Here is a 10771-nt window from a genome sequence, read left to right on the forward strand (position 1 = left end):
GCACAGGATCAGAGAGTTCAGCTGGGGACACCATCCGGGCCCGTTGCTTTCCTTGGGCTGACTCCCGGGAAAACTGATCTGACTTCTGAAGCAGTGACAAAGGGAACAGGTATATCCGGGGCAGTTGGGGCAGGCATCGCCACAGAGCTGGTATTCTGCTCAAACCCAGCATAGAAAGCATGGAGCGTGTTCGGGAGGGATGTGTCTTTGTCCGCTATCTTGCTCTGCTTCATTTTGTATCCAGAAATGTTGTTTAGGCCTTGCCATAGGCCGCAGGAGTCTGTTTGGTAGGTTTGGGCCTTTAAACCTAATAGAGGTTTATAAAATCATGAGGGGTACAGATCGGGTTAATTTCCATATGGTGGAGGATTTCATGAGTAGGGGGCATACCTTTAAAGTGAGGAAGAGAGATTTAAAAAAGACATGAGGGGCAAATTTTATACACAGAGAGTGGTTTGCGTGTGCAATGAATTTCCTGAAAAAGTGGTGGATGTGGGCACAGTTACAACGTCTAAAAGAGATTTAGATAAGTACATGAATAGGAAAGGTTTGGTGGGATATGGTTCAGGAGCAGGCAGGTGGGACTAATTTAGTTTGGAATTATGTTCATCATAGACTGATTGGATTGAAGAGTCTGTTTATATGACCCTATGACTCTAAAACTCTTGCTATTTTGCTGCATGGGATTGATTTTCTAGACATTAATGTTGAATGGCAGCTGTTTGCTTTCAATTAATTTATTTTGAGAACGATGCTCATCAACAGCGCTGTCATCCACAAGACAAGAACATTAGTCCTTTCAAATCTTGAAACCTACTCTGTTAGTCAATTCATTCATTGCTGATTTTCTCTTCAAATCTAATTGTCCATTTGTACTGGGATTTCTTGATGCCTTTAAACTCTATCAGCCATGGGTTAGTTGGAATTAGCACCACCCTCTGAGTTGTGGGTTCAAGTCCTATTTCCAGACCCTTTGAGCATATAGACCACACTGAGCACTCGGTGAAGTCCTGTGGGGAGTGCTGTGCCTTCTTCAGGTGTGCCATTAAACTAAACCCTCCATCTTCCATCTTGGTTGACATAAGAGCGTTTTTCACTGTAAGTTCTCCAGCTGCTGAATGAACCACCAAGGCCAGATGTGTCAGTGGCTGGAGAGACTGTAAGAGAATCTGTTGTAGAACACACATCCTCAGAGCAGCCACTCAGCTGAGAGGGTTTGCTGCCCAAGTTCCTTGGTTTGTACTTATCCCCTCAACTAACGCCACCAAATCAGAGTTATATAGTTGTTGACACATTGCTTTTGTAGGGATCTTACTGTGTACAAGCGGGCTGCTGCGTTTCCTACATGACAACAGCTACTCTTTTGTCTGTCATGTGCTGTGGGATGCTGGGAAGAGTGTTTGAAAATTGCCTAAAAAAAATTAAATCTTAGCAATCGTTACTGGAGGGCGTGCAGAGGAGGTTCACTGGGTTGATTCCAGACTTTAGAGGGCTGGCTTATGAGGAGAGATTGGGTAGACTGGGACTATACTCACTGGAATTTAGAAGAATGAGGTTGGCGGGGGTGTGTTCTTTTTGAAACACATAAAATTATGAAGGGAATAGGTAAGATAGAAGCAGGGAGGATGTTTCCACTGGCAGGTGGAACTAAAACTAAGGGGGCATAGCCTCCAAATAAGGGAGAGCAGATTTAGGATTTAGTTGAGGAGGAACATCTTCTCCCAAAGGGTTGTGAATCTGTAGAATTCCCTGCCCAGTGAAGCACTTGAGGCTACCTTGCTGAATGTTTTTAAGGCAAAGATAGATAGATTTTTAAATAGTAAAGGAAGTAAGGGTTATGGTGAGCGATCGGGTAAGTGGAGCTGAGTCCACGAGAAAGATCAGCCATGATTTTATTTTATGATGGAGCAGGCTCAAGGGGCCAGATGGCCTACTCCTGCTCATATTTACAAATCGTTAAAATCGTTACAAATGACCTAGCATCAATGGCCTTTTGGGAGAAGAGAATTCCAAATTTCTGGTTCTCCATAAAGGATGATAAATGAGAGTTTGTCACGCATCAGGTAAAAAGATCATTTCGCTTCAAAGCAGAAAACTTGCATCAAGATAAGCCTCAGCCTGAATGAAACAGTTAATGTTGCTCAGCACAGATACACACTAGGCACAGATTGTGCAGCACAATAGGCTGAAGGAAAATGATTGGCTGATCTGCCCTCTTTTTATTGCCACGGACCCTGCTTTGAGAGCTGGCTGCTTTATAAGTCTCTAAAAATAAAACACTCCCTCGGTGCCTTTCGCAGTTGCATGGCATGCAGCTTGTGGAGCCTGCTCAACTGATAGGAGATCTTGTTTTGGGAATCACCTGATGGAGAGCAAGCCTTTATTAAGCTGGCTTCCTGTCAAGTGCTCCAGTTTTGTTTGGAAGCAGAGCAATTGAAATTCAGGCACTCTCCTGCCTTAATTCACACTTACCTCATGAGAATAACAAGGCAGCGGATGAAAATTGCCCTCCGACTGTGGATGCCTGTACTGATGCTCAGGATAGTAGTCGCTGAAAAATGGACTTCTGTCGTCAGCTTAAACACGAACAGCCTGGCAAGTAGAAAAGAAAGAAACTGGGTGTTTCTGCAGTTCTGTTTGCAGCAAATGAGACTCTTTTCTTAAAAATAAACTAAATAGCAAATATGAGACTTCATTGTTATAACTCTCTGATTGAATTATGATGCCTAAACTGTTACAGTACTCTCCTGTGTGACTAATGGTTTTTCTTTCTAGCATTAGTCATTTTTCTGACTAAATAGTAATGTTTTGATGTGAACCTTCATTCAGATTCAGGGCAACATTCACCCACACACAATTATCATCCTTCCGAACACTAATGGAATGGAGCTGTTGGTCTGTTACGAGGATGAAGGGGTCTACATCAATACCTATGGCCGGATCACAAAGGAGATGGTTGTGCAGTGGGGGGAGATGCCAACCTCAGTTGGTACGTACACACTGTATGACAGCAAAAAGCTTTATTTCTTGCTTGTTGTGTTTGCTTTCTTTCGCGACACCCACTGCTGTGACAAAAGTCTCTTACTGATATTTTGCGAGGAATATTTTACAACGAATACCTGTCCTTGTATCTGCCCAGAGCTCACTTCTTTCTCCCTGCTCAGATTATGTATGTTTCTTTAAACTCTTGCATGCATATTTAGACATTTTTATAAGTGGTTTCTCACTTGTCCAGAAGTAAACTTCTAACAGGATTCTCAATTAAGTTGTTGTGTAATTCTTTTAATAGAGCAGTCAAATCCCTTCTGTTTTACATCTGTCGTTTTAATTTTTTTGTTTTAAGGAAGCTAAATACAGTGGTTGTCAGAAATCTTCAAGAAAAACAGAATGCTCAAAATTGGAATGGGAGTATTGTGTACAATTTTGATCCCCTTATTTGAAGGGATGGAGTTACATTGGAGGCAATCCAGAGGAGGTTCACTAGATTGATTCCAGAGATGAGGGATTTGTCTTATGAAGAGAGATTGAGCAGGTTAGGACTGTAGTCTCTGGAATTTAGAAGGATGAGTGGAGATCTAATTGAGATATTCAAGAGGCTAAAGGAAATTGAGAAAGTAGACATAGAAAAGATGTTTCCTGTTTTCGGGCAATCTAGAATGAAAGGTCATAGTTTTAGGATAAGGTGTGGCATGTTTAAAACAGAGACGAAGAGAAATTACTTCTCTCAAATGATTGTGAATCTGTGGAATTCACTGGCCCAGTGTGTGTTTGATGCCAGCACATTGAGTATATTTAAGGAGGAGATAGATCGATTTTTAATTAGTACTGGGTTGAAGGGTTATGGAGAGCGGGCAGAAAAGTGGAGTTGAGGCCAAGATGAGATCAACCATGAACATATTAAATGGCAGAGCAAACTCGAGGGGCTGAATTTCCTCCTCCTGTTCCTAGTTCCTATGTTCTTCTGAAAGTTCTTACAAAATCCTCAGCAACTCCCAAGGCCTCTGTACAAAAAGATATAGAGAAACCTTCCTGTAAAAGGATACTGGTCTGAAACTTTAGCCCTAATATGCTTCTGAGCAGCAGTGAGAGAGGAGTTACAAGCATGAAAGCTGGAAGGAGCAGTTGCTTGAACACTTTAAATACAGAACAACTTTTAAAAAGAAAATCTACAGGTTTCTCTCTGGCTAAATACCCCGATAAGCAGGCTAGCTGCGTGTCAGGTAGAAAATACTGCAACCAAAGACTATATGAGACCAAACAACAGGCAGCCAAAGATTGTGGGCTGGGAGAGAATCACGGAATGTGGAGCTGTGAATAGATTAGTGTGTGGAAACAGAGAATATTCTTCTGATACTCCGGACTGCAACTGATGTAGCAGTTCCTTCGTGGAAGTGGAAATGTTTGAAACTGGAGCGAAACTAATTTTTAAAATTTTGACTTCTTTCCATTCTCAGCAGTTCAAATAATTTCCATTGACTCTTGTTTCAGTTTGCACGGATGCTAGCTGACCTACTGAGCGATTTCCAGTGTTTTCTGTTTTTATTGTCCTCGTATAAGATATGTTCATTTATATGACTATTTTGCAAACAGTTCTGCATGTGGAGAAGATGTTTCTGCTGGTAGGAAAGACTTAGATCAGAGTGAAGAGACGACCCTTTAGAACTGAGATGAGGATTTTCTTCAGCCAGAGGGTATTTAATCCATGGATCTCATTGCCACAGAGGGCTGTGGAGGCCAAGTTATTGGATGTAGTTAAAACAGAGACAGATAGGTCCTTGATTAGCAAGGGGATGAAAGGTTATGAGGAGAAGGCAAGAGAATAGGGTTAAGAAGCATATCAACGATGATTGAATGGTGGAGCAGACTCGATTGGCCAAATGGTCTAATTCTGTTCTTATGCCATGTGGTGTTATGGCAAAGGGATATAGTGACAGATCATAAATCAGTTAGTAATTGTGGAAAAGGACAAAGATAGAATTAGAGTTGAATTTCTCAGAAACCAAACTAAATACAAATAATCCACTGGGTTACTCATTTCCGCTGTCTCCGCTGAGTTCAGTTTTTTGCATGTTTAACCACGAGCCAAAAGGCTGCAAGCTTCAGCTGTCCTCATTTAAACTGAGCTGAGACTACATTCAATGTCCTGTTAGTCTGCGTAAATGTTCATTCTAGCACCTGTAGCACAGTTCAACAACCCTCAGGGAGTTGACTTGATATTTTGGTCAGTATTCATTCCTCGACCCAAAGCCATACAGTCAGGCATTTCTACAATTTAGAATCATAGAATCCCTACAGTGTAGAAGCAGGCCATTCGGCCCATCGAGTCTACACTGATCGTCTGAAGAGCAGCCTACCCAGCCCCCTCCATCCCTGTGACCCTGCATTTCCCCTGGCTAACCCACCTAGCCTGCACATCCCTGGACATTACGGGGCAACTTGGGATGGCCAATCCACCTAACCTGCACATCTTTGGACTTTGGAGTTTGGTCTATGGGAGGAAACCGGAGCACCCAGAGGAAATCCACACAGACACATTTCTGAAATCTGTCTGTGTATGAACTGGCTGTTGTGTTTACACATACACAACACCATACTTCACACACAGATCACAGAGCAGTATTTTATTTTTTAATTCATGTGATCTGGGCATCACTGGCTAGTTCACTATTTACTGCCTGTCCCTAATTGCCCAGTTTAAGGTCAACTACATTGTTGTGGGTCTGGAGTCACATGTAGGCAAGAGCAGGGAAGGATGGCAGATTTCCTTCCCTAAAGGGCACTCGTGAACTGGATGGTTTTATACAACAGTGGCTATATAATCACCATTAGGCTATCTTATTATTTATTTCAGATTCTCATTGAATTCACATTTCACCATCTGCCAGGGTGGGACTCAAACCCTTCTCCTCAGTCATGTTTACTTCAAACCTTGTCATGTGCTTTACTGTTTTAAATAAACTAACCGAAGATGTTAATCGATGCCTGGCAAGTGAATAAGACCATTATCATTAATATGATGATTTTAACATTATGGATGGTGACCCATTTCTTAGGAGCAGTGCCAACTCAATCATTTGTTAAGGAGATTTCAGATTTGTAGTCACATTTGTAATAAGTTAGGGTCAAAGCTTTCATTTTTAAAAGTTAACTTTCCCAATCCTGCAAAACCACTCTGCCAATCCTCCAGGCAGTGGGGAAACAAATCAGCCCTATTTGAGGCAATTAATTTCATCTGTTTTATCCACACTTGTGACAATATTTAATTGTCTTTGTTATAATTTTAAACTTACGCTGCTTCGTACCACTACAAGAAGCATTGAAGTCAATGTAATATTTATCTCCTGATATGCATTTTTAGGTATTTCCTAACCAACCTGTTTGGCAATATTATTACACCTCTGGAGCAGGTGGAACTTGAACCTGGGTCTCTGGGGTCAGAGGTGCGGTCGCTATCACTATGCTGCAAAAGCCCCTAAGTAATTTCATTTGTAAGCTTGGTGGCCTTTTCCTATGCCATGATTAGAACATTTAATTGAATATCTTTCAAATGATAGTTTGTTCAAGCAAAGGACAGCACAGTGGCTCAGTGGTTAGCACTGCTACTTTGCAGCACCAGGGACCTGGGTTTGATTCCAGCCTCTGGCGACTGTCTGTGTGAGTTTCCTCTCACAGTCCAAAGATATGCAGGTGGATTAGAAAATGCAGGGTTACAGGAATTAGGTGGAGTGCTCTTCGGAGGGGTAGTGTGAACTCAATGGGCTGAGCAGCCTGCTTCCACACTGCAGGGATTCAATTCTGTAAGTGCACACTGACATATATCATTTGCAACATGCTCTAGGGTCTACTCCATTGTCAAGATATTTAAAGCATTTTAGGGATCAGAAAGTCAATCATAATTATGGCTGTTATCAGCCTGAGTTTGGCTTTTATTGGCCTTGCTTGATGTTTGACAGGAAAGCCCCTGGACTGTTAAACAAAGTTAAACACAGATATTGGTGTTCTGGAACACAAGAGTTAAAATATATCAACTTATCTTAGTTTCATACATGTAAATCTATGACCTTGAATTTTGACTTCAACATCTAAATCTTCACTTCATTAGTTAATGATGTTAATTGCCAAAATGTAAGCCACAGGATAGTTATAATATGTAATGAAACCTTGCAGCATTCACTACTTAACATTCTACTGTCCTTTGATCCATTAGAGCATCAGTCCTTTTCAACGTAATCAATATTCCACATAATTCAAATATAGCCCTTTGTTTTATTAAATAATATATGTTTTGGTTCCATTTACTGTTGAAATGTGATGGACTGTAATCTACAAAATTATGGGTCTTTTTATCATCAGATTAACGTGTTTTTGATAAGCTTCTCTTTGTGTAAAATAAGTAAGAGTTTCTGCTTATACCCAATAGGAATTCTGTCTGTTGCCAAGTGATACGAGTTCTACATTGGATGAGTGGAATTACTTAGATTGGGGTTATACCGTTTTGGGTGGAAACACAAACTATCGTAAGCAGGAGACTCAGAGTTTAGGGATTTTCCAAATTCATTGTCTCCTGAGTTTCAAGAGCTCATTTCCATGGATGTTTTCTGAAAAGCACTGTGTACAGATATAAAAAAATAGCAATGTGGCTGCCGCCATATGGAATATTACATTTAACATGAAATATTTTGCCTATTGCCTCCATGCAGAAGTAAGGGTCAAGGAATAGGATTTCATTTTCTTTTATTCACTCATGAGGTATGGGTCATTGGCTGGCCAGCATTTATTGGCCATCCTTAGCTGACCTTGAAAAGATGAGGGGGAGCTGCCTTCTTGCACCACTATCATCCATGTGCTGTGGGTAGAGCCACATGTGTTAGGGAGGGAGTTCCAGGATTTTGGGCAAGTGACAGTGAAGGAATGGTGATATACTTCTCAGTCAGGATGGTGAGAGGATTGGAGGGGAACTTGTAGGTACTGCTGTTCCCAGGAATTTGCTATCTTTGACCTTCTAGATGCAAGTGGTTGTGGGTTGGAAGGTGCTGTCTAAGGATCTTTAGTGATTTTTTTACAGTGCATCTTGTAGGTGGTACACACTGCTGCGACTGAGCATCTGTGGTGGAGGGAATGGATGCTTGTGAGACGATATCATTGAAAATTAGAGTCGTGTCCCAATAAGGAGCAAAATTGGGCAGGTTTTGAACCTGTGTGAAATCTTCAGTGGAATCAGTTAGGTCATATAATGAATTGGTGGTATAATTTTATGGTAGCATCATTGCATTTGTAATCCAAAGGCCCAGACTCATCTTTTGGGGTCACAGGTTCAAATCTCCCCAAGACAGCTGGTGGAATTTAAATTGAAGTGATAACTTTGGAAAGTGAAGCACCTGTAATGAATGGCCACCATTTGTGTCAGCCATTGCTCGGCTGTTAGAACCTGTGCTTCTGAAACAGAAGGTTGTAGATTCCCAAACCCATTGAAGAGGTGAGTACACAATCTCAGCTAAAATATTGGCACAATACCGAGGAGGCATTACACAATCAGAGGTTTTGTCTCTGACCCCACCTGGAGTATTATGTTTGGTTTTGGTCTCCTTACCCGAGAAAGGATATACTCGCCATTGAGGGAGTGCAGCGGAGGTTCACCAGACTGTTTCCTGGGACGGTAGGATTGTCATCTGAGGAGAGATTGCGTCAAATAGGCATGTGGTCACTAGAGTTTAGCAGAATGGGAGGAGATCTCTTTGAAATGTATACAATTCTGTCAGGGCTGTACAGACTGGATGCAGGGAGAATGTTTCCCTTGTCAGGGGGGGTCTAGAACAAGAGACTCACATTCTCAGGATACAGGGTGGACCATTTTGAACTGAGATGAGGAGAAATTTCTTCATTCAGATAGTGGTGAATCTGTGGAATTCTCTACCATTTAACGCAGTAGAGATCAAGTCACTGAATATATTTAAGAAAGAATTATTTATAATTCTAGACAAGAAAGGGGTATGGGGATGACATGGGAGTATGGCATTGAAGATCAGCCATGATCATAGTGAAAGGCCACACAGTCTTGATCCATTGAATAGCTGACATCTGCTCCTATTTTGTCTGCTTCTATAAGAAACCAGTTGCCGAGAAAACTCAGATTAAGTAGCATCTTTGGAGCAAGAAACATTTTAGGATCATTTAACAACAGTTCATCAGCAACGAATATCAACTCTCAAGTTTCAGTAGTTCACGTGGGTACAAAGGAAAAAGTTCACACTCAAGTGAAAAATGTGTGATTCAGTTTAGCTGCCATCACAAAATTTCTGACACTCATCTTTGTTCTTGGTTTGGAAAAAAAATGTAGAATTGATTGCTCCCAAGATTTCCAGGCATACCCAGGTCAGAAGTCAAGGATCCTTGTGTCAAATCATACCCTGACAATTAATGATTACATTCATTTCAGCAAAGGCAGTAATTTTGAGCTCTCCCTACTTTAATAAAGTATGTCCCTGAATCACATAAGGAGATACTGGAATGATTATTAAATGCGATTGGTTGAAGGGGTAAATTTTAACGAACATTGGAAAAGAGGAGAGGGTAATGGAGTTAGTGAAGGAAGAAATAAAATTCTGACAGAGCTGGACAGACTGGTTGCAAATTCAATGCAACCCCTGTCTGCACTTGAAGGCAGCTTTATTGTTCCTGGATCACACAGACTGCGGCTCACCACCATGTTCATAACAGAAATCAGACAACAAGAATAATTCATGGACTTTCCAGAAATAGTCATATCCTATGAAAGCACACAAAACATTTATAAAAGTGAATAAAGGTACAGTTGCCAATGGTGGATTGATTAAACACTAGGGATGTGCAAAATTGGTTGTGTAGAGATCTGAGGGGTTTGTAAGACTCTTGCAAAGATTTGTAGCTCAGTTTGTGGATGAGGTTGTTGACTTGCTCGCCAAGCTGGCTGATTATCATACAAACGTTTCATCACCATGCTAGGTAACATCATCAGTGCAGCCTCCAATGAAGTGATGTTGTCCTACTCGACGTGGTATTTATATGATCCGGTCTGCTAAGTTGAGTTGTGTCATTTCCGGTTCTGTGCTGCATGGGTTTGTATATGGGGTCTAATTCCACATGTTTGTTGATTCCATTACGGGTTAAAAACCAGGCCTCTAGCCTCTAGGTGCGTGTCTGTGGTTAGCTTGAGCTAGGGTGGTCACGGTGTCCCAGTTAAGTCGATGGCCTTCATTGTCCAAGTGCACTGAGGGAAAATTCATGGTGTCGTTTTCCTGCTAGCTGATGTCCATGTATCCTGACGGTCTGGCCGATGTAATTATTGCGGCAGTCATTTCAAGCTATTTTGTAAACTACGTTGGCCCTGCATGTCATGGGTATGGGGTCTTTTGGTCCTTGTAGACCAAAAACATGTGGAATTAGACCCCACATACCAACCCATGCAGAACAGAAGTGGAAATGACACAACCCAACTTAACAGACCGGATTATATAAATACTGAGCAGAGTAGAACATCGCTTCATCTGAGACTGCACTGATGATGTTACCTCACATGGTGTCAAAACGTCTACGTGATAACCAGCCAGGGTTTGTGAGACTGAGCAGGTCATGGAGACAGAGACTTGCACAGCATTTAATGTGTCAAGAGCCACTATCAAGACATGGCATCGCAGTGGGGTTAAAATTGTTTCAGAGATAGTAGGAACTGCAGATGCTGGAGAATCTGAGATAACAAGGTGTAGAGCTGGATGAACACAGCACGCCAAGCAGC

The 10771-nt window shown here is 41.6% G+C and overlaps 1 protein-coding gene across 2 annotated transcripts in view; it reads left to right on the forward strand.

Annotated features, from left to right (window-relative positions):
- The window catches only part of si:zfos-2326c3.2 (mitogen-activated protein kinase kinase kinase kinase 4), a 254941-nt gene that overhangs the window by 234577 nt on the left and 9593 nt on the right, over positions 1 to 10771 (forward strand). For both annotated transcript variants that reach the window (XM_048605155.1, XM_048605156.1), the window contains one exon: positions 2830 to 2989. In XM_048605155.1, coding sequence (XP_048461112.1) covers positions 2830 to 2989 — 160 coding nt within the window. The remainder of the gene's footprint in view (positions 1 to 2829; positions 2990 to 10771) is intronic.

Source organism: Rhincodon typus, chromosome 14 (assembly GCF_021869965.1).
Source record: "Rhincodon typus isolate 14 chromosome 14, sRhiTyp1.1, whole genome shotgun sequence".
In the NCBI taxonomy this organism is placed as follows: domain Eukaryota; kingdom Metazoa; phylum Chordata; class Chondrichthyes; order Orectolobiformes; family Rhincodontidae; genus Rhincodon; species Rhincodon typus.